Source organism: Sphaeramia orbicularis, chromosome 4 (genome assembly GCF_902148855.1).
Source record: "Sphaeramia orbicularis chromosome 4, fSphaOr1.1, whole genome shotgun sequence".
In the NCBI taxonomy this organism is placed as follows: Eukaryota; Metazoa; Chordata; class Actinopteri; order Kurtiformes; family Apogonidae; genus Sphaeramia; species Sphaeramia orbicularis.
The window spans coordinates 52393876-52419149 of NC_043960.1; the positions used below are offsets into that span (position 1 = coordinate 52393876).

Below are 25274 nucleotides of genomic sequence, written 5' to 3' on the forward strand. Positions count from 1 at the left end.
GAGAGAAGTGTACACAAAAGTGGAGGGGGAAGTGTCAGAAAATGAAGCTGAAGTACTTCATGAAAGCAAGAAAGAAGTCTGCAGCATACAACCCTTAATTAGACAAAATGTAGATACTTTACAAAATGTAAGTTATAAAAGAAAGCAGTGGTATTAAAATGTACTTTGATATGTATTTCATTTGTTGACAGTATTTGAAATTTGCAAATTTCCATCCATTCTGTGCATTCAGACTGAAAAATATTTAAGAACAAGTTGGAACAGAAGCAATTTAGGATGAATAATGAGTTAAAATAATGACTTTTCAATGTTGTTTGCAACAGGCAGTATGAAGACACTAATTGGAATCATGACTGGTCCAAAAGCAGTATTCAGGATCAAGGTGTAGTCAGTCAGGAACAAAGATGGGTCGAGGATCAGCAGTTTGTCAATAAATGTTTGAGAAAATGATGAGAATTTTTAAAACTACGTTCACCAAAGAAAGATAGGAGGGGTTTTGCTGCTCTGGTGAAAGACTGAAGGAAAAGATCAAATGAATCTATATGTATTTTAGAGTGTAAAGAGAAAGGGTTCAAGTCTAAGGTGAACATTGTGACCTCTGACCCCCCAGATGACACCACATCAAAACCACATGGGTCAGGATTACTGTGGAGAACCTTTATCAGGTTCTACAAGTCGGAGTTCCAGATACAGATATGAGTTCAAGTTTACAGAGACAGAAGGAGGACTTATGTTAACCTCAAAAGGAAGAGGATGTGGGTTCTGGACTGGATGTGAAGAGCATCTCCAAACATGGGTGTGGGTTTGGTCTCAGCATTGGTAGTGACACTAACAACCCCCCCCATCTCACCCCAATGGCTGATAGAGGAGTGGAAAATGATTTGGTTTCGGACATACTTAAAAAAAGATTTTCAAGGCAGACTTCTCCAGAAAAGCTGGACATTGACATTGTGAGGTCGGCCAACCCCTGATGCCAGCTAGCTTATCAAACGGACATTCTCTGCCCTTCTCCCTCTCCCCATGGGTCAACTCGCTACTAGAAAATTATGTCAGGAATATGACTGGACAGACTCCAAACACAAAATAACTGTATTTACATGCAGAATAATAATCTTTTTTTCCCTGTTCCTATTCTGTTTAGGCTGTTTATATGACCAGTGGTTATGAATAGTCTTGTTTACATGCAGCCATTTAAATCCCCATTCAAACTAATGGTTTTTCAAATGTTGCCACTGGTGGCAGATCTTCCAGAAATGTACATTCTTATTTGTTGCATCCTTCACATTCTCAGACACATGGGTCCATAAACAGGACCTGTGTGACACAATCTGCAGAAAAACACAATTTAGATTAACTGTCAAAATGCACTATATCCCCCTGAGACCCAGGAAAGTAAAAGTTTAGCCTTTTTGATATAAAAATAATTGTCTTGATAGGAAACAGCATAATGCAACAGTTTATTCAGATACATTTTTATTTATTTATTTATTTATTTATTTATTTTATGGAATGTCCTTTGCAGTAGACATTGTTTTTTTTATATATATATTTTTAAGTAAATCTTAAATCTCTTGTCCCCTACTGAGGACAAAAATGTATTGCTGGGTCTCAGGATGAAATATATGTTAAATGAATCCCCAAATAAATGGAATAGTACACATCCACATTGTTTGTGTCTAAACTGGAAAAAGACCTGATTTGGAATAGCCAAGTGTAATACAGTCTGTTGTTTACAAGACACCTGTCAAGTCTCCGTTTAGAGCAGCAGTCAGTCCTGCCCTGGGTCTTGTCTTGCAGGTGACTCACCGATGAGGAGGAGCTCCTTATATTGGTAGGTCACACACAAGGCAGTCTGGCCATTGACTTTGCCAGAGGAGGGGTAAATGTAGCCTCTTTCAGGGAATGATGGGAAATGGGGAATGCTGTGTGAGAGCCAGAAGCCTTGAGAGTGGTCAAAGTGCAACATCCCTGTCAGACGCAAATAAGTGTCAGAGTGTGTACACAGTTCCACATGCAACAAGCAATAGTGCATTGGATCAAAGTCAGTGATCCAGAGTCAACAACAGTTATCAGACTGTGGATCATTGACTGTTCTCGTCCCCTGACCCCCCAAAACCATCTTGATCTGTTTTTTTTTTGTTTTTGTTTTTGTTTTTTTTATTCCAGTACCATTGACAAAACTTTAAAGGACTCAGTGTAAAGAGAAAAATAATCAGACATTGATAATTCATAACCAATATGAGGACAAGATCTTTTCAAACAAATCCATACATGTAATGAAATGACACTTAAATGTCTTTATATAGTATTTTCTCTTAGGATTATTGATTATGATTCTGTAATTTTTAGTTTTATTTAATCCATAAAGACCCAAACATCCGCCATTGACCAAAACCATCTACAGATATAAACTGTTTAATACCTGTTGATCCACTAAATCTATCAATCCATGTATATAATTGGTGTAAAATACAGTTCTTCATCTTTTCATGGTCATCAGATATGACCAATTGGGACGTTCAGAGGCTCTGTAGTTACCGTGGAAACACCATTATTTTCTACAACATTGATTCACCCGTTGGATCAGTGACAGTGGATGGACACACTGGGTTTATGTTCAGTTATTGCTATCTCTGCAAAAAACAGTCACTTTTTGTTCAGTTTTCTGTGTTTCTGATATAATAATGCTCAACTTTAATATGAGTTTTTATGAAGATCTACCCGATCAGTTAACTAAATATAGGAAACTATCTGATTTTCACTGAAAAAATGGAAAATACAGAGGGTAATATTATAAGAAATGGTGATAAATCCCTTAGGAGCACCAGGTTGAATATAGAGAAAATTTAATTTGGGAACTGCCACAAAAGTAGCACTGGGCCTTTATGGCTTAATTGTCAATTATCAACTGTCAGCTTATTGTTTGTCTATAGCTTTAAGGTCAACATATACACTATTTAAGTTTGGTTAAGTCCCAAAATTCAGCCCTGTGATGAACTGGCGAAATGTCCAGGGTGTATCTTGCCTTCGCCCTTAAGTAGCTGGGATAGGCTCCAAGCGACCCCCGTGACCCTAGTGAGGATAAAGCGGGTCCAGATAATGAATGAATAAGTCCCAAAATGTATTCAGATTTTGATTTCAATATATACTTATTTCACACACCTTTAATTCTGGCTTTGTATTAGTGCTCACTAATTCAATGTTGGTTTGGTTCTATAAGGTAAGGACAATTAAGAGTTCAAGCAACTGCATGGAAGTTAAAATATTATTTTCATAATCGTGCTTTTTGAAACCTAAAGACCTAAAGGAAGAAGATTTGAATGCTGAAAATTTCAAACATCAGGGAAAACTGCATTATAATTAATTAACTCACCTCAAGTCCTCCATATAAATTAAAGTTATTTTCTCACTTTTTAGTTTCATCATGTAATTATACAGTTTTAATATTACATTGTATAATCTGTTTATTGCTTCCATATTGGTTTGTTTCAATAGTTTTGTCACAATTGTTGATTCAATCACTGTTCAAGACCTAAAAAATTAGATTTTTTGAGAATTTTTTCGACATTTAATAGCTGAAAATTCAGATGATGTGCTTTATTGATCATAAACCCAAAGAACACGTGGAGTATGACAATGACTCTTTAGCATCACTGAAAACTGAATTCATTTAAACTGTTTCAACTTAATAAAAGGACTGAAAAACACTCCCGGGTGTGATCTAAACCCCATGTCACCATGCACCTTAGTGTTAGTGTTTTCTTGCACTACCATTGCTTTCTCTGAAAGAAAGCTAAAACCCCACTTGTATATGAGTCCTGAGTTGTGTTGATTGAGCCTTATGGTGTTTTTTTTTATAATTTTATTCTAATCTTAAATTGTTCTTAACTGCTTTTACTCAGCTGTATTTGTTTTATTGAATTTGTTTTCATTATCCTCTTTTATTGTTGCTGTGTTGAAATGCACTTTTATGGAAAGCGCTTTATGAATAAGTATATTATTTATTATTATTCCATAACTTTTTGAGTTATTTTGCTAACAGGTAGACAAACAAACAAACAAACAAACAAACAAACAAACAAACAAACAAACAAACAAACAAGCAAACAGACAGACAGACAGACTAACCCTGATGAAAACATAACCTCCTTGGCGGAAGTAATAAAGCAGTTTAGTACAGCAGTTAGCAGATTAACCCATAAAGAGCCAAACAGCCACTGGAAACCAAAACCATTTACTGATGTAACTGTTTAATAACTTCTGAAACACTAAACCTATTGATATGTTAAAATAATTGGTTTAAAATACAGTTTGTCATCTTTTCATCGTCATCAGATATTACCCATTTGGACGTTCAGAGACTCCGTAGTGAACATGGAAACACCATCATCTTCTACGACATTGATTCACCAGTAAAACCCATGGAGTTGGATCACTGACAGTGGATGGACACACTTATTTCTATACTGACTCATTGATCTCTTTGCTGAAAAAGTGACTTTTTCTTCAGTTTTCTCTCTTTTTGATATAACAACCGTCAGCTTTGAGCTGAGCTTTCATGAACATCTACATGATCAGTAAATTAAATACAGGAACATATATGATTTTCACTAAAAAAAAAAAACAACACAAAATATAGAGACAAATATTATAATAAATGGTGATCAATCACTACAGACAAAATAGACAGAAAAATTCATTTGGGAACTGCCATAAAAGTAGCACCGGGTCTTTATGGGTTAATATTATATTCAGTAAACAAACATTAACTCAAAGTAGTTTATAATAGGTCTGCTCCTTCAACATTTCTCCTCAGTTTCCTTTTCCCAACCTTAACAGCTTTGAATTTCATCACAGACAACAAATTAAATTCTATAACCTTAACAAAACTTGACAAATGTTTATGTAATTCCATGATTTTTTTTATGGCTTGCATGGCTGATTGTTTTCATGAAGACAAACGTAAAACTGTACCTTTAGTGTGTCCGTAGTCTTGGGTGTAGTTCAACTCTGGTGGTGCATCATTGTATAGGGCATAGACCGAGCTGTTGGACTGCAGCACATACAAACAATTGTGTAAATTAACCAGTGGTGTGCAAATTACTTCTAAACTGTAATACATTTCAGATGACTTGGGTAAATCCTTGTAATATTACTGTCTCAGAATTGTAATATGTTCCATGACTCCTGTATTACTTTTGAGTTACAGACAGACTCTCATCATACATGGCATGTGTGCAGTAGAACCCAATTTTTGATTCCTTAACCCTTTAGCAAGTGACTATTTTTGGTAATTTCAGCATACATTACAAGACAGTGACAGCACCAGTTCCAGTGAGAACAGTGAGTCCCCAGTCTCAGGTCCAATGTGGTCTCCAGGGTCTGTAAGGTCCACCTCTGCATGAACAGTGAGTGGACCTGCTTTGTTCGGTTCCACGAAGTAATGGAACTAATGTGAGGAATGATGTTCAAAGGGATCATGTGGATGTGGACAGGGGTCTGGAGCAGCATGCATGAGGGTCTAATGTTCTAAAAGTGATGTTCTAATGTTCTAAAACACACATTCCTTTCACCTTACGTGTCCTTTTATTGTATTTTTTTCATTTGCCTTATGGATATTTCTTTCATTAATTTTTTTGCCACTAATGGGTAAGGAACCAAATATGGTAACTTCAGTAATCAAGATTTTCTACATAGGAATAAAATTTCACAAATGTAATAAAGTCTTGTTATGTCCTCCAGTAACACACTGAGGTTGAAATTTGGAATTTCAGAGTATTTCTATGAGTGAAGTATAAAGGGCTAAGGTCTTGTGGTTTTTCTTTTTTTTTTCTCTCTTTTTTTTTTTTCATTTAAGCGATTCAATTATGGGCGAAAACTGTGTTGTAACACAAGTGCTACTGAACATGTACCGAGTAAAATATTACTGAAAATTAATTAGTAATGCCTTACACTACTGCGTTACATCAAAAAGTAATCCATTACTGTAATGCATGACTTTTGTAACTCGTTTCTCCCAACACTGAAATTAACACTTTCAGTTCAGTCGGTTTCAGATCAATCTCCACAAACTGAAAAATGTGCAACAGTAGCTAAAGGGAAATGACATGAGGAAGGGCAGCACAGTTTACTTCATGTACCATGAGAAATCTGTAAATGTCCATGTTCAGCTCGATCCTCCTTGTGCATGGAGGAATACCAATTCAGGAAAAACACAAAAAACTCTGACTGCAACCATGACAACAAGCAAGGCAAATTTATTTGTATCGCACCATTCATACACAAGGCAATTCAAAGTGCTTTACAAAGGCATAGAAACACATAAAATTACATTAAAATCATGGACTAATACTGGGACAACAGCAGAATAAAACAGTAAACAAAAGGAAAATGCAGAGAAGATAAATAAAAGAAAGAAATTAAAACAAGAATACACTGCAAAAATCTAAATCTTACCAAGTGTATTTTTCTCATTTCTAGTCAAAATATCACATCACACTTAAGATAAGACATAACCACCTAAAGAGTAACTTTTCAGTGAGATCTAAGAACTCATTTGTAGACGACAGATCTTGAAAAACTTATTTCAAGAAATCTTACCAAGATAATTTTAATTTATTCCATTGGCAGATTTTTTTTTTTTTTTTTTTTTGGCTTGAATTAAGCAAAAATATCTTGAAACAAGCAAAACAAAATCTGCCAATAGAACAAGTGAAAATTATCTTGGCAAGATTTCTTGAAAACAGATTTTCCAGATCTATTGTCTATAAATAAGTTCTTATATCTCACTGAAAAGTTACTCTTTAGGTGATTATATCTTATTTTAAGTGTGATGACATATTTGGTCTAGAAATGAGGAAAAATACACTTGGTAAGATTTAGATTTTTGCAGTGTAAGAGATGACTAAAACAAAAGCTAAAAAAAAGTCTTAATTAAAATTGAGAATTTAATGTTAAATCAATCAAAACTGTTAAAATTGTGAGTTGCAGTGCAGATATTAGAACTGAAAAATAAAATAGTGTAATCAAAGGATAGAAAAACTTGAAAAACTAGAAAATTAGAGACGGCAGAGTTTTTGCTAATATCAAATCTGAGGTTATTGTGTTCTGTGTCCCAATCTCCCAATGGGGAAGAATGCTTTAAAAGCTTCTGGGCTCTGGATCCAGATTCTGACCATCTTCAACAAGTACCAAAGTATGGATGTGAACTACCTTGTGTTATAAATATTAAGTCGAAATGTGCTGTAGTTTGTGAGACAGACAGACAGACAGACAAAGCACGACGTGTAAAAGCCAGGCTGTGACCTCACCTTGTACGCCTGTGCCTTATACAGCTGGCTCAGGGTGCTGCCTACGGCTCCTTGACTGGAGTTAATCATATATTTACTCCACTGCCAGCTACCGACCGAGGAGTCCAGGTACAGATAGTCTACACCACTGCCCACCTCACCTATCTTGTACCTGGGCAGCTTGTAGATGACAAACCTGTGGCAGAAAGAGATGTAAAAATATATACTTTTCTTTTTATTTTAACAAACACAGAAAAAAAAGAATATATAAACTGAATTTTAACCCGTAAAGACCCAAACATCTACTGTCGATCAAAACCATCAACTGATGTAAATGTTTAATACCTGTTAATCCACTAATCCTATCAATACATGTGAGTAATTGGTGTAAAATGCAGATTGTCATCTTTTCATGGTCATCAGATATGACCCATTTGGACGTTCAGAGGCTCCATAGTTACCGTGGAAAAAACGTCATCTTCTACAACATTGATTCACCAGTAAAACCCATGGAGTTGGACACTGGATGGACACACTGGGTTCATGTGTTCAGTTATTGATATCTTTGCTGAAAAAGTCACTTTTCCATCAGTTTTCTCTGTTTTTGGTATGATAATTCAACTTTAACCCTATAATGTCAAACGTATCATATTTGATACATGACTTTTGAAGCCCTCTACAGGATCGATGTGATATTTGTTTTGTTGAAAAACCTGATGAATATAATTAGAACAAGAAAAGCACTCGGAGAGCGCAGACCTCCGCCAAGACAGCCCCCCCCCCCCCCCCCCCCCAATCACCACCAAAATTTAATCATTTCTTCCTTGTGCCAGTATCAACATTTCCTGAAAATTTCATGAAAATCCATCCATAAGTTTTTGAGTTATCTTGCTAACAAACAAACAAACACGCAAACACACACGCATGCATGCAAACACACCATTTAGAAAAGGAATTAACAATTTGTTAGACATGTTTGTGTTATATTATGTTTTTGTTTGTTCAAAAATAATAATATTTGAGCATTGACACCCGATGTGATCACCCGATCGGGTGTGTGTTCACCCGATCAAATATGATACAAAACTGAAAGTCATACATGGAAATTGATATTTGAAAAAATATACTTTGGATAATCAGAAGGACCAATAAAGGCTCCAGTTTCAGTTTGGAATTTTCAGTCAGTGATTTAATGGGTCAGGCTTTACGGGGTTAATCTGAGTTTTTATGAAAATATACGTGATCAGTGAATAAAATATAGGAAAATGCCAAATTTTCACTGGAAAAAAATGCAAAATAAAAAAAAAAAAAAAGATAACATTGCAATAAATGGTGATAAATCACTTAAGAAAGGTTAAATAGAGAGAAAAATTCATTTTGGAACTGCCTCAAAAGTAGCAGTGGGTCTTTATGGGTTGAGTCAGAATCATGATAGAATTGACCGTAGTGTAAACATTGCTGTTTGTGTGCCAAAACATTCCAAAATGTGTCATTTGAATAATTTGTCACATCAACTCACCAGTCCACAGACTCTCCAGCTTCATTTCTACAGGCGATGTCTGCACTACAGAGTGTGCAACACAAGAACATGATAACAATAAGAGCAAGTACATTGAAGTGTGTGTCCATCCTGAACATTTTACACAGCTCAAATGAATGTAGCACAGAGCAAAACAGGAAATTATAGAGGTTTTTTTTTTTTAAGTTCTGTGTTTGTGCTTGTGCAACATTGAAAGTGAATTGTGCACAGCTGTCTGCAGAAAAAACAAGAAAACAGGAAGTCACATGGTGTGGTTGCGTGTTTGTGGAACTGAAAAGTGTGTGTGTTTCATTTATGTCACATGAGTTCAGGAGCTTGTATTAAAGAACATGGTAGAGGTTTGAGACAGTGAGAATAGTGTGTAGATACTAAATTCTAGTTACGATGCACAGTTCCTGACGGTCATTAGATGGTCAATTGTTGTACTTTTCAGTCTTGTTTCTGACATTTGAAGTATTCACTGATGGAAAATTCTCCCAAAAAACACAGTCATCTTTCATTGGCGACAGTGCTGCTGAAATTAGAATCGTCCAGTGAAAGAAATATACCTTTTAACTGGAATGTAATGAGGAAAATGAGAGAGTTTAAATCAGTGGTTCTCAACCTTTTTTGTCTCGTGACCCCATTTTAACATCACAAATTTCTGGCGACCCCAAACACTCAAAACAGAGACTTTTTTTTTTATTTTGCTAAAATTAATTTGTTTTTGGTCATGTAATAGTTTGCTATACTATGTTGCAAATAAATGTTAGTTTTAGTCAACATTTAGTCTATATAATGCATATTATTAAGGACGGAGGCAGTAAAGCCAGGTGTAGATTACTGCACAAAGTGAGAATTTGATTTTCCTTGGTCAGGATATGTACAGTCAGTCCAGCTTGGATTTACAAGGCTGACAATTAATACTGAACAAACAAGAACTCAAACTATGAATTATGAAAGAGCTGCAGCATCTGAAACCGACCACAATGAACATTTGACAGATAAACAGAACTACAGTGCTTCAGTTTCAGAAAAACAGTTTGTCATATCTTTTATGTATTGGGATTTTCTCTCTCAACTCATCATATATTTTTATTTGTAAGTTTTTAGTTTTATTTTAATGAATTACTAGAAATTTCAGGCGACCCCATTTGAATTCCAGGCGACCCCACATGGAGGCAAGAATGAAAAACACTGGTTTAAATAAAGGTTGATGGATAAAGAGGGTGCTTACTATACCTTTCAAAACTGTGATCATCAAGTCAATATTCTTGTGATGAGTCAGTGATTTCCTACAGACATTATGTTTTTCTCATAGCATAACTGCCTGAGTCGTATTTAGCCAATGATGAAAAATGAATCAAAAGTGTTGGGAGAGTCAAGTTACACATTTTACAGTTTGGCCAAAAATATGACTTAGCCTATGTTTGAGGCTGACAATTTGCAAATTTACAACATCAGAGGGTTTTGACTTGATTTATAATAATAATAATAATAATAATAATAATAATAATAATAATAATAACAGAAAGTGAATGACCACAAAACAAGTACTTTTCTCATTCATTTATGGCACACACATAGTAACTGTATATATTTTTGTAGACCATCTATAGTCAAACGGATAGCATTGACCATACTACTGACAATTGACTGATTTCAGTCAAAGTTTTAGAGACCTACAGTACTGAGCAAAAGTCTCTGGTAGCCTTCAGCTTTGTTGTTTGAGAAAGACAGTAACCACACATAGTACATATTTCTCAGTCTTCGTAGTAAAAAAGAATTAACTGGAGTATACACAAACATGAAAACAATATTAAAAACAAACAATGCATTTTAGAAAAAAAATATGATTATAGAAGTTATATGGAATCATCTGGATAGAGAAAAAGATAAAAGACCATGAAAGCCTCTGAGGCATTCTGAAGGTGTGTAATATTACACAAGATTATTTAAGAAAACATCTGAATTTTTTGTTGTGTGTGTTGGAATAAAGACACACACCCTTTAACCCCACTAAAACAACAATGCTAAAGGCTGCCTCAGACTGTTACACAGTACTATATGTTGCAATAATGTCCACAGCTCTTCCCTGAAGTCTGTGGTTAATTTATCAGGTTAACCCTTTCATGCATAGTGGTCACTACAGTGGACAGTTATTCTACAGCTTTAATCTTGTATATTCATGGGTTTTGTTGTTTTAGTTCCATATCAGCCAACACAGTGGACACTTATGCATCATCTCATAAACTGCAATTCATACCATTATTGTAACTTTGCTGTTCTTGATTGGTTCTTGAGTGGAAATCAATTGTTAATATTTATTTTTTGCATATTATCTCCATGAAGTGAGTAATAACTAGTATTATAATATGTTAAAATGTGAGAAAACATCAGATTAGCTGCATTAAACATGGTTTCATTTCACTGTTTTCATATCACTTTATGATATTGGGTTTTAAATACATGTTTCTTTGCTTCAAGAATACAATTCATGGTGTAGCTGAGTGGACATTTTTGTAACTCCATGAAAAACAGGTTGATTTAAAAAAAAAAAAAAAATCACATTGGGTTTTGTTTCATGCCTAAAGAGGAATAAAAACACTCAGGAAAAAAAAAATCTTGATTAAGGTTCTCATAATTCATGCATGAAAGGGTTAATATAATTATACTTTTCTTTTTTTCCAACCAGCTGAGAAATGACACGTCAGATGACACTTCTGAGGAAGACTGGAGTCACAGTCGAAACTGTCAAGGAGGTAACATCTAAAAACTACACCTTGTCTGAACAAAAGAAAAAAAGACAAGTATAATTACATAAACAGAAGACAAAATGAACATCATTAGCCTCAGCAGGTTAACGTCAGGCCTCATTCTGCACCAGTTACAACAGTCAGTCCTAGAGTTCTGGTGCTGGACTGTCCTACCTGTTGTCTACATCTGTCTCCTATTGTCAGTGAATGGACTACCATGGAATGATGAGCAGAACAAGTCTTGGAACCAGCAAGAATCTATAAGTATTATACTCACAACAACGTAACAATTAGCATCCTGAGTTCACAAATGATCAAAAATGATTACAACAAGGCAAAGTGATAAAACAGTGGTGAAAATGTCTCTCTGTCATGTTGCAGGAATCAAAATAAAGTTACAGATTTGTCTTTCATTAGTATAAATAAAGGTTCAAACCAGGGCTGTCCAAATTAACGTTTTAAGGCGGACTAATACATCTTCATGATTAATCTGATTTAAAGTTTTAAATAACCCATCTGCAGCAGAATGACTCTGAATGTCTCTGCCAATGCATTTGGGTCAGTTTGTCCAAGTAGAGTTAGCGTTGCACATGAAAAATTCAATTCAGTGTTATTTGTTCAGCCCTATATCACAACAGGGTTGCCTCACAGGGCTTTACAGAATTAGTTGGATAAAAAAACAAACAACAGTCAAATAAACAGTAGATGAAGGAAATGGATGAATGTCCTGGGCATCCCCCATCCTTAGAACCTCCTTCTCTGCAAAGAAAAACTCCAGAACCCAGTGGGAAAAGAGAAACCTCGGGGAGAACCAAAGTGAAGGACAGATCCACTCTCATGGACAGACAGAATATAGATGCACCTGGACTGAGGGACGCCCATTTGCAGATGTAGTTCCAGTCTGTAAAGATGCAGTAGAGTGGGAGCCCTTGAGGGGGTCCATCTAGTCAGGTGAGGCAGGTAAGGGTGAGGGAGGAGGTCTGGGGTCACAGGTCAGGACAGGACACAGATGAGTCACCTCAGATCCTGTTGTCACTGGGGCCCAGGCGACTACAACTGAAACAGTAGCCACTCCCCCAGAGGGGGAACTTGACTGGAAGCCAATGAAGGGCTTGTAGCACAGGGGTGATGTGCTGTCTTCTATTAGTGTCGTGTCCCCCCCCCCCCCCGAAGGGAAACGGAGGGGGTATTGTTTTTGGTTTGATTTGTTTGTTTGTTTCTTTGTTTGTTGACACTTTAGCAGCAAAACTATTGGTTGAATTCATCCCAAATTGGGTTAATAGATTGCCAGTGTCCCAGCACAGATGTGATTACATTTTGGGAAAAGTAGGTCAAAGTTCACATTTTTCATGAATTAAATTTTTTTTTTCCCATTTACTTATAATGGCCAAAATTTGTCTATGCTGACATCAGCACATGTGTAGATATGATGACATCAGCTGGATCGATGCCAAAATAAGATACAATATGTGCGAGGGGTGGGGTTTGTTATGCCTGGAACCACTTGATTCAAGTTGTTTTGTTGAAACTGTTGAAGGTGTTTAATAACCATGTTAAGTGCAAATATATTCCCTTCTTTCTTGAGTCTGTTTGCTCATGCAAAATGAAATGTGACTAATATAGATTAAAAAATATATTTAATCGTGATTAATCAAAATTAATCCACAGCAACCCTGTGATTAATTTGATTAAAAATTTTTAATAGTGTGACAGCACTAGTTCAAACATTATCATTTTTTTTGTGCATTATACTATACTACATTGCTTTACATTACGTTACGTTACGTTACATTACGTTATGTTACATCATATCACATTACATTACATCACATATTATATTACATTACATTATGTTATATCATATTATATTATATTAGATTATACCAGTTTCTACTAGGCATCTGTGTATTTATGAGTTATGACAACATACAGCATGAATTCATGTCTTCATTTCAAGATGATCAAGATGATCAAGTTCAACCAGTCAGAGCAGAAAAATGGCCTCACATCTACCCAAGTCATAGTGCAGGTGTACAGACATGAAGGACTAACTCAGTATTTCTAATTGTTCTTTTGTACCATATAAGTCAGTTCATTAACAGAATAACCTGTCAACAATGTATATCACTACAGAATGTTTGCGCTCCTTTTAACCCGTCTTAGTAAGCATAAGTTATAGGAGGACATGCATACACACTAGACAGGTTAAATGCGGTTAACATCACGTTACATAAGTTCCATCAGTGTCATGGAGGCACCACCCTCTCTACAAAATCCTCCTCCATTGGTACACACACCTGTTGTAAGAGACCAGACGGACAGACAGCAGGTAAAGGAAAGAAGAAACCATGGCAGCTGCCTCAGACCAGGTAAAAATATATTTATTCTCCAAAACATAAGACAAGACACATTTGATGCCTTTCAGAGGCTGTAGTTTGACTATTTCTGTGGTGGAGTCAGTGACCTGAGGGCCAAGCCACCGTCGGCTGATGGAAGAACAAACAGAGTTCAATTAACACTAAACACACTTCTATAATCTAATGCCAGAAATGCGTCTAATAATCATAACTCAAGTGACCTGTTAATTCTGTCCTTAACCTATTATTCAGTGCCACAATAACTCAGAGTTCACAAGGCTGAGTTAATCATTTGGCTTGCAAAATGTCAGAAACTTGTGAAAATAAGTGTTTCCAAAAACCCAAGATGGGCATCCTAAAATGTCAAGTTTGGATCAGAAAGCAAAGATATTCAGTTTACTGTCACAGAGGAGGAATGAAAACCAAAAATGTTCAAATGTCATAAGTCAAATAAGAGAATTTCAACTTTTTTCTTTTACAATAAATCAAAGAATAGTCAGAGACTTGTACTGAGTGTACACTATATCTATGAGATATGTGTGTGCATGCTGATGTTATACTGTGGTGAAACAAATCCAAAAAACACAAATAATATAAGGCATTGATAGTGTCCTTGGGCAAAACACTGAACCCTAAACTGCTCCCAGCAGGGCCTGGCAGCACCTTGGATGGCAGCAGCTGTCCACTGGTGTATGAGTGTGTGAGTGAATGAGTGAATGTGAGGCCTTTTAAAGCGCTTTGGGCACCATGAAGGTGTGGAAATGTGCTATATAAGTGTTGTCCATTTACCATTTGTGCTGCTGTACATTTGAATTTCCCCCTTGGAGAATCAATAAAGTACATCTTATCTTATCTTATCTTATCTTATCTTATCTTATCTTATCTTATCTTATCTTATCTTATCTTATCTTATCTTATCTTATCTTATCTTATCTTATCTTATCTTATCTTATCTTATCTTATTCAATAACAGCATGTCCAGTGTCCTCACAGCCCATGGAAAGAAGCTGTTTGTGTCTATTTGTCTTTTGTCTGAGGCTCATCTACCTCCTACTGGAGCATGTGATGGTTAGGATGGTAGGGGTCACTCATGATCCCCTTGGCTCCAGAGAGGCACCGGGAGCTCACAATCCCATCCAGGGATCCAGGGACGGTGGTAGAAATAATAATAATTAAAGCTGTAATAATTAAAGCTACAAGCAACATTGGATGGGACATTGCGCTCCGGCCTGGTTCCGTCTCATGTCACCATTGACACCTCAGCTCCACTCACACTTCTCTGTCCTGCTCCAGTCCCCGTCCTTTCATGTCCGTCCTCCTTTCATTCATCCAGAACACCAGCCCCCCTCTGCTGAAACCACCATCAGCTTTTAATAAGGCTTTTATTTTGATGTTTATTTCTGTGTGTGTGTGTGTGTGTGTGTGTGTGTGTGTGTGTGTGTGTGTTTGACTGTGAGAGAGAATCAATTTGAATGAACTGAAATTGTTCAAACAGTTGAGCATGTCATTGAAGTGGTGGGAAGCTATAATTATTCATTATTTGACTATTTAATTAGGCTTTTATCTTGGAAAAACCCTACTGTGTGTATGTATGTGTGTGTGTGTGTCTGTAAAAGAAAATCACTTTGAAGAAATTGAAATTGTATGAACAGTAATGCATTTGGTCATTAAAGAGCAGAGAAGTCCTTAAAAATCATGATTCAGCATAAATAATATACCTTTTAATTTGGAAACGCCATATAAAAAAAATTCACTTCAATTAAAAAAAACCTTTTCAATCAAAGAAAAAAAGTGTTTGAAGGAAAAAAATATTTGAGACCCAAAACATTGCATTTGAACACTTTTTCGTTGATTGAAAAGTTTTTTTTTTTGATTGAAGTGAGTTATTTTTTATTTGAAAATTATTTTTTTGAAAAAAAAAACAAACAAACAAAAAAACCAAAACAAAACTAAGACAGTTATGACAAAAGTGTGAGATCATTTTTTTTTTGACAAGGGTTTATTCTCTCTTTTGGTGCTATTTATAAGCCAGTGCAACAACTGCCCTCAGACTATATCCATTTTGAAGAATGTGAGTTTTTGGGTGAGTGTTTTACTTTGAAAGGCAAATTGTTGTTGGAGTTAGCTCATGGGTGTCAGCGAATGTTTTGTCGGGCTCGGTGAGACAAAAAATTTGGCTTTATTTCATGTCTCTACGACATTCCTACTGGCTGCTAGGGCTGTTTTGTGTACCTGGGTAGGGCTAGACAGCACATTTTAGCACCTAAGAGGTTAATTTTTGTATATTATTTAAATATCTATTATATATATATATATATATATATATATATATATATATATATATATATATATATATATATATATATATATATATATTATTTTTGTATTATATTGGTGAGTTTTTGAGCATGTTGAGGGGGTCAAATTCCAGTTTAAAGTGTCACCAAAGAATAAGAAACAAATGAAATACAATAGGGCCTTGGCTTTCAGGGAAGTCCTCTCAGTCACAGAGTGAAAGGGACTCACCTTTCAGACTCGGTCCCTAATAATATAAGACAACCATAGTAAGTCCATAAAAAATATCTGGAAACATTTTATTTTTAAAACTGGTAAGAGAAAGTCGGACATCCTCTTATAATGTATATCTACAGAAAAATGACCATCAGTGCCCAAATGTCTCATCAACAGCATAGATGACAAATGAAGAGACTGGTGGTGAAAACATCATAAGAATAGATGAATTTATCATTGTGTTTGTACAGAATGTGGAGTTTGTACGGACAGGATATGGGAAGAACATGGTGAAGGTGCTGTTCATCAGGAGACAGGGAAGCCACCATGATATCATCGAGCTGATGGCAAACGTGGAGCTCACACTCAAATCACGTAAGGACTATTTAACTGGAGACAACAGTGACATCATCCCCACGGACACTATCAAGAACACTGTGCATGCCCTGGCCAAAATCAAAGGGGTACGTCACACCACAGACACTGATGCATTATCAAGCATTTACTGTATGTACAGAAATGTGTGAGTAATTAAGTACTCATTACAAAAAACACCTTAAAGACACTTTAACACCTCCATTCATTAGTACCTTTGTGATGTACTTCTGTGCAGGTAAAGAGCATTGAGCAGTTTTCACTGGATATCTGTCATCACTTCCTGACCTCTTTTAACCATGTGCTGAGGGTCAAGGTTCACATGGAGGAGGCTCCATGGAGGAGGCTAGAGAAGGTAAACATGCACCTCCAAGGTCAGCCTTTATGACGTCAACATCAGACCATCACCTATGTCAGTGATTCTCAACCGGTGGGTCATAACCCAAAAGTGGGTCTCAAACCCGTTTTCAGTGGGTCATGGGCCTTTGCCTGGAAAAAACTAACGTTGAGAAACAAATTTTGTGTTTCATTTTTTTATGAAGCGAAGTGCTGTCCATTCAGGAAGAAACTATTAAATTTTGGTGGTGATCGGGGGGGCAGACACACAACAGGTTGTCTTGGCGGAGGTCTGCACTCTCCGAGTGCTTTTCTTGTTCTACTTGTCTTCTGTGTTAGCATACTGTGAAATTCTGTATAATCTGTTATTCAAAACACACTATGTTTTCATTAAATACATTTGAGAAGTTTAACTTTTATCAGTTTGGGTCACAGGCTTGACATTGAGGGGTGATAGTGGGTCCTGAAGCCAGACCAGTTGAGAACCACTGGTCTATGTAATAGTCACAAGCTGAACAAGAAAAGCACTCGGAGAGCACAGACCTCCGCCAAGACAGATCTGCCCCCCCGCGATCACCACCAAAATTTAATCGTTTCTTCCTTGTGCCAGTATCAACATTTCCTGAAAATTTCATGAAAATCCCTCCATGACTTTTTGAGTTATCTTGCTAACAAACAAACAAACAAACATGCACGCACGAATGCACACAAAGCAAAGTGATCACAATACCTCCTGGCGGAGGTAAAAAGCATTGTCACTGTGTTGAATTTATATAATGTCTCTTTTATTCACTTAAATCTGCCTAGAAAATACCATGAACAGAGTACAGTTGATCCTAATGGCTTATTGTAGTTTTTTTTTCTTTTTCAGAATGGTGTTCAACATGTTCATGCATTTATCTTCAGCCCTGAGTCTTGTCGTTTTTGTGATGTTGAGCAGAATCTCAATGGTGAGCACAGCCTCCGCTTCAGTGTCCCCAGTTAATCAGTAGTAAGTTAGCATGAATGCAAACAGACACCGGTTCAACATGTACCACGGACCCCAGCCTGGCTGTAGGGCCAGTTCCTGCATGTCCTTCCCATCCCTGTTTACTGGCAAAAGTAGTGACTGAAGTTCATCAGAGGCCATATTTATCTACAACAACCATGTTACATCATCACTCTCAGATGTCTGTCCATCCCGACATCTATCAGAAAGATTACACAAACATGACAGAGGTCATTTTCATGAAATCAAGTGGAGAGTGAGATAGAAGTAGAGCTGCAGCTATCGACTGGTTTTGTAATCAATTAGTCGATCGATTATTTTCTTCGGTTTGACTGAACAATTATTTGAATATGCGAAAGAAACTGTAAAAATGTGAAACAGACGAACAACTTATCTAACCAACAAAGTCGAAAACTAAATGTATAGCGTACATAAAAAATATCTATATAGAAATAACAACAACAATAACAACATTATAAAAGTATAAATTAAAAAAATCTATAGATATAAAGAACAACAAAGAAGTCCAATGACATCTACAAACAATATGTGCAGTCTTCAACACTTTGGGATTCAACTTATTACAACTGAATTAACACACAACTGTGTATTGATCCTAACGTTGTGTGCGTCACAGTTAGGCAGCGTCCGTGTGAAACACAAAAGTGGAACCAATGTTTAGCAGCAGCGAAATTAAGGAAACGAAGCTTGGATTTAGGAAAATTGTAACTGACTAATGTTTTTAATCAATTAATTACTTCAGCTCTAGACGTGAGCTGAGCTGATGCTGCTGCTCAAATTGTGGAATAAATTCATCAAAAATAGTAGAGGTTTGAAGTGGGTTTTCTGCTGTAAGATTGAAGAGTCCCAGGCTGTCACAAAATAGTACTATTTTGAAAAATTAATAAATAAATATTTGCCAACCACGAGTACAGAACCAAAGCTGTAAAGCCCTGGTGCCTTTTTTGACCACAGCTTTCAGTCCAATATTGTCCAACGTCTTTGTTTCATTTGTTTGTTTGTTTGTTTGTTAAAACTGTAGCAGCAAAACTATTGGTTGAATTCATACCAAATTGGGCTTACAGATTGCCAGTGACCCAGAATAGATGTGATTACATTTTGGAAAAAATAGGCCAAAGTTAAAATATTTCATGAATTTTTACAATCTTTTTTTTCACATGTCTATAAAAACATCCATTTTGTTTCAATTTACTTCAAACTTGCCACATATATAGAGGCAACTGATATGCTGACATCAGCATATGCATAGACATGATGACATCAGCTGGATCGATGCCAAAACAAGTGGTGTCAGGCACAACAAACCGCGCCCCTCACACGTATTGTAGCTTATGTTGGTGTCGATCCAGCTGATGTCATCATGTCTATGCGTGTGCTGATGTCAGCATAGACATAGACAGCATAGACACATTTCGGCCGACAAACAAAGAAACAAAGTGAACCAAAAACAATACCCTTTGCCTCCCCTTTGGAGGGCGGGGTTATATGCTTCAATATGTGTGAGGGGCGGGGTTTGTAGTGCCTGGCACCACTTGTTTGGCATTCTTTCACTTCTGTATGAAGTTCAGTGCGAGGCACAGTTGTTCACAATGCTCAAATATGTTAACTTGTGCTTGTGATTCTTCCTGAATCCAGGTGTCCCGGTTGTTCACGGTGGCCTGAAGAACATGAAGGTGCTGAAAACCACTCAGTCTGGTTTTGAGGGTTTCTTAAGGGACCGATTCACAACCCTCCAAGAGACCAAGGACAGGTGTTTCTGTACCTCTGTCTACTCCAGGTGGCGCTACAACAAAGTTCAGGATGTCAACTTTGATGCTGCATGGTAATTCATTGGTCCATGACTATTGAAGGTCAAACAAATCAACTCACAGTTCAACATCTCATAGTGTCAAATGCTCATAATTATGAGAAAAAGCTCAATGCCTGTTCAGTTCAGTATTAGTAAAAGGACCAAACTTTGTGGAACAGCAGTCAGAAGAAATCCAAGTCACTCTGATGGCAAAACCAAAACTTATTGTAACACAATGACCGATAATGATAGACCACAATGAGCACTTGACTTCAGTCTATTCAGTGTCATCTGCAAACATAACACATAAAAAAATATTTCCAGTGTCCCTGTATCTCAGTGTCATGTTCTATCTGAATCAATCCCCAGCTGAATTTGTGAGGTTGTCAGGTTCTGTTCTATGTTAGAGTCCTGTGGTCTGGATGCAGGAGATCAATCTCCCAATAGAAGTGGGTGGTACTTTCACTGGAGGAGAATGCAACTAATTAAATGAAAGTCCATATATGACTTCTATCAGTGATCAATAGGAACTATAGTAACTATATTGATATCTGTAACCGTTTACATGTTATAAACCATCAAAATATGGACCATTATAAGTAAAGGCACAAATTTGATATTTAAAAATAAATTCAAAAATGAAAGCTACTCCAAACTGCGAACAAACTTTGCCGACATTGTCCCAAGGAAGATACATATAAAATTTGAAATGAATCCAACCAGTAGTTTTGTCAGAGATGTTTGAAGAAATTGTTATGACGATGAGGATGAGGATGAGGATGAGGATGAAAATGACGATGAAGATGATCCCCAGACACAATGCCTACCCAGCAGCTCGGTCAATGAGACAAAAATTAAGGTCATAGAAAAAAATTAAGAGTTAGAAGGATAAAATGAAATGAAATGTTGTCTCATGCTCGGTTTACCCTGATGTAATGTAATAAATAGTATGTTGGACCTGGATCTACATTACATTCACTCTTCACTGTGTACTTTAACAGGACTCACCATGTGATCTTGTTTTTCTTTCTGTTGTTTCTGTCCATAAAGGAACTGCGTTAAGAACACAATTATTGAAAAGTTTGCGGGTCCTTATGACCGTGGAGTGTACTCACCTTCTGTGCAGAAGACACTGTATGAATCTCAGGTTCTGGTCCTGAATAGAGTCCCAGAGGTAAGGCTTGCATGTGAGGTCATGATATTCATGTTTGATATTAACCCATAAAGACCCAAACATGCACTGGCGACCAAAATCATTTACTGATATAAAATATTTAATCACTGTTGATCCACCAATCCTACCAATACATATAAATAACTGGTCTAAAATGCAGTTCTTCATCTTTTCATGGTCATCAAATGTGACCTGTTTGGATGTTAAAAGGCTCTGTAGTTACCGTGGAAACACTGTCATCTTCACAACATCGATTCACCAGTTGGATCAATGACAGTGGATGGACACACTGAGTTTATGTTCAGTTAATGACAGATTTTACTGAAAAAGTGACTTTCTTCAGTTTTTTTCTGTTTCTGATATAATAACACTCAACTTTAATTTGAGCTTTTATGAACCTCTACATGATCAGTAAATTAAGTACAGGAAAATACCTGATTTTCACTTAAGAATCCAAAATACTGATCATAATATTAGAATAAATGGTGATAAATCACTTAAGAAAAGTTAAAAATAGAGGAAAAAAAATAATTTCAGAACTGCCACAAAAATAGTACTGGGTCTTTATGGGTTAAATATACATTACATTATATAACATCTACATCATCTTAATGAAAAAACTAGACCACATGCAGTCTGTAGTGTGTAACTGTACTGTCTTTTAGGTGGATGAAATTGAGATTGTGATGCCGAACCAGCATTACTTCACCATAGACATGACAAAAATGGGTCTGAGCAACAAAGATGAAGTAAGTTCTGTGAGAATCTAAGGGTCGGACCTAAGGTTTGCGTGTATAAAAATGTGTGAAAACTCATGGCTTGCACACGCAAAAAACTTTACAAACTGATTTACTAACAGTGCACACTAATGGTTGCATCTTTCAAAGGTTCAAAATAGCACATCTGCATCCAGTTAGTATGTTTGACACAATGAATATACAATCTGGGGCGTTTACACGTGTGCTGGGAGGAGAAAATGTAAATATATTAATTTAGCACACGCAAAGTGATTAATCAAACCCGAAAGCAATTTTGCTGATAGAAACAGTGTCTATGTTTAACACGTCCCAAAAGGAGGAGCAAACAATTTGGATGTGCAATTGCAAACACATGACTGCAGTTATTGTCGCAAGAAGGAGACATCGAAACGATGAAACAAGACGCAGAGAATGCATTTTTCACCCTCATGTGAACATTTTTGGAATGACGGAAGAAAAAATGATTGAGACGTATGCTCTCCCACACACACACACACACACACACACACACACACACACACACACACACACACACACTACGGGTCTCTTGTAAAGGCTATTTTTCCACTTGATCTGATGATTGTGATTAAAAATACACACTGACATTAGGCTGTAGTGTGACTTAATTATGTGTGCCTGACAGTGATTCAGTTCAACAACCTCCCCTTCATCTAAATGAATCCGTTGCCCATCACTGCCATTTTAGAACTTCTAGATGAACTAGGGGATGATTTAAGACCAGTCACAAGGAGAACTCAAGCAATACCCTCTATGAATAAACTCCTCCAACGTTACATTTCCATCCGTCTGGATCATTCCAGTTACTGTTCCCATTAGTGCTGGTGTATCCCAGAGCAGTTTTTACAGCATATTGTCTCCATGACGACAACTAGTTACGCACACAAAATCCTCATTTTAATAGGGTGGTCTTCAAGACTTTGCACCTGTTGTCATTTGCGAAAGCGATCTTAGTAAATCACCTGCAAATCACGGTTCAACCCCACACGCAAAATTCTAGATTGTGCATGCACATTAGTACACACAAATTGGATCTTAGTAGATCCGGCCCAAAGTTGTTTATTCAGCATCTTCTTCAGTGTCTGACTTTTTTTGTTTTGTTTTTGCCCAAAAAGGTTCTTCTTCCCCTGGATAACCCATCTGGAAACATCACTGGGACAGTGCGCCGCAAGCAACAAGCCAAGTTGTAAAGGATTTTACAGTTTGTGATAATACTACCACTGTGATGTGCAGATGAAAGGAACAGAGCATTTGGTCCAGTCGGGTTCATAGTGTCTGCTGAAGATATAAAGATTTCCTTTTCTTTTTTGTCAGACAGATAAACAGAAGTTGATTTTTACCTTGACATCTTTTGTCTACAACCTGTAGCGCTCCTCAGAAGGGTCACTTGATGTTACTGTGATGGGTCTTGCACCAATACAATGCAACATTAGCTTTTGGAAAAGACATGTAGATGACATACTATGGAAAATAGGAAAAGGACAGACAGCCACACCCACTGAGCACCTGAACCAGAAGAGGAAACATCAAACATCACAGGAAACATCAAATTCACACACAAAGAACAAATAAACAAATCCATATCATTCCTGGACTTGAAAATCACACACAAGGATGACAGCAGCATTAGCATCAAAAAATATAGGAAACCCACACACAGATCAATACAACAGGGGGCATAGTCGTCCTCTGTTGTCTGGCATTCCTGGATAAAACAGCTGACAAGACACGTCACAGTAACATCAAGTGACCCTTCTGAGGAAGGCTACAGGCTGTAGCTGAAACATGTAAAGGTAAAAAAATCAACCTTTGTTTGTCTGACAAAAAAGAAAAGGAAATCTTTAGAACAGATCATTTATTTGACATTTGTAACTGACATATGCAACCTCTGAAACCGTTATTAGTCCAGTGTGACCTGGTGTTGAAAGGCCTGTTCTGACTCTTCCTTTGTGGATCTTGGTGGACTGTGTTTTCATGTAGAAGTCGTAATAAACTGTTGTTTTGCTGATTCCATGATTCTGAACTCTCTCTTCATGGCGAAACAAAAATGGCCGACTTCTCTGCAAATAACATTTCTCAAATCTTCCTTAGTCAGTTCTCAGCCAGTTTTTAAAAAATAATTTATTTGCATTTTTCATCATACCAGTTATAAATAACCATGATCAGTTTTGAACAAATTTATCAGCGTTGTTGTGCTGTTTAACTGAATTTCTATAAAATCTCATTCATTCTTCAACTTTATAGCCAAATAAACAAAAAAAAAGACAAAAAAAAAAGAAATGAAACAATAAAAACAAGTAATGAAAATAAAACTGTTCAAAGTATATCAATAATGATGATATCATTAAACTACTGTCCTACCCACCCACCCGATCAACAAAAAAGTCCACTGGGTACATGACACCAGACCAACAGGAAGTTGGCCATTTTGAATTTCGTGGCCATTTTTTTCCATTTCCTCACAGTGTATTTTGTCAAACTGCTCCTACAGCTTTAACTCAATTGACTTCAAACTTGGTCAGTTAGGTCTTAAGAGGTTGTAGATGAAAAGTTGGACGGATTGGGCAGATGACCTTTGACATGTTCAGGGCAGGGCGGTGAATTTTGATGTCTGGTCATGAAAAACAAAACTGTTATAACTCAGCCATCTTTTTTTATCCAATTGAGACCAAACTTGGGGTGTTTGATAATAGTCCCACCCTGAGCAAAGTGGCATAACAATATTTAATCTGACTCATAGCGCCACCTGTTGGTGGCCAATGGAACTTACACTCAACTCAATATTGCTTCATCTTCAGTCACATCAGACCTCCAGACCCTTGTATTCCCATTTGTGACAGCCCTTGACTGTGACCCACTGTAATCATAATAATCGTAACAATCATACTAATAAATAGTTTATTAATAGCAGTTATTTCAAGGTGTTTAAAACATTTATTCCAGTGGTCATCAGTGGTCAAGTGCTTAGGCTATACTGTATGCTTTAAAAGTTGAAATTTCTGACTGTTCCAAATTTGATTTTATTTTTTTAAAAATCGTGATATGATATTTTTGCCACATCGTCCACCCCTCGTGGTCACCTTATGGTAATGCATAAAGAGCCTGGAAATATCATCACAGTTAACAGAAGGCAAAACTCCAAGGTTATTTCAGTCTTCTGCTGCCTCCTGCTGGAGAATAAGTGAAGCTAATGTTGTGTTGGTGTCTTCAGTGAGGCACAAATCCATGTGGTTTGTGCAATAGATTTTTATCTCTGATGGAGTCAAATCAAATCAATCAGATTTATTGCCATTGTGATAAACACAATATTTACAAATACAACTTTACATGTGAACATATCTGTGTCTCAGATGAAGAAATAGATGAGATAAAGAAGTCTCTTA

At 36.6% G+C, this 25274-nt stretch overlaps 2 protein-coding genes across 2 annotated transcripts in view; one reads left to right on the forward strand and one right to left on the reverse strand.

The window, feature by feature from the left end:
• Positions 1-8926, reverse strand: part of dnase2b (deoxyribonuclease II beta) — a 12627-nt gene extending 3701 nt beyond the window's left edge. The window contains exons 1-4 of the mRNA XM_030132515.1: positions 8809-8926; positions 7311-7485; positions 4975-5053; positions 1807-1968 (exon numbers count right to left, since the gene is read on the reverse strand). Of these exons, the coding sequence (XP_029988375.1) occupies positions 1807-1968; positions 4975-5053; positions 7311-7485; positions 8809-8918 (526 nt within the window). The 5' untranslated portion in view covers positions 8919-8926. The remainder of the gene's footprint in view (positions 1-1806; positions 1969-4974; positions 5054-7310; positions 7486-8808) is intronic.
• A 4951-nt stretch (positions 8927-13877) lies between these two features.
• Positions 13878-23825, forward strand: uox (urate oxidase). The gene is made up of 8 exons (XM_030132516.1): positions 13878-13933; positions 16684-16896; positions 17046-17162; positions 18015-18093; positions 19788-19974; positions 20992-21115; positions 21781-21864; positions 23007-23825. Exons 1-8 carry the CDS (start codon positions 13913-13915, stop codon positions 23079-23081), a joined length of 900 nt encoding a protein of 299 aa, XP_029988376.1. The 5' UTR covers positions 13878-13912; the 3' UTR covers positions 23082-23825.
• Positions 23826-25274: the final 1449 nt, after the last annotated feature.

What these genes read in the sequence shown, in the direction of transcription:
- uox (XM_030132516.1), top strand. Translation starts at nt 13,913, where the DNA reads ATGGCAGCTGCCTCAGACCAG. An exon ending in CATGGAGGAGGCTAGAGAAG is followed by an intron (nt 17,163 to 18,014) that starts GTAAACATGCAC and finishes TTTCTTTTTCAG; the next exon opens with AATGGTGTTCAACATGTTCA. An exon ending in GTCAACTTTGATGCTGCATG is followed by an intron (nt 19,975 to 20,991) that starts GTAATTCATTGG and finishes CTGTCCATAAAG; the next exon opens with GAACTGCGTTAAGAACACAA.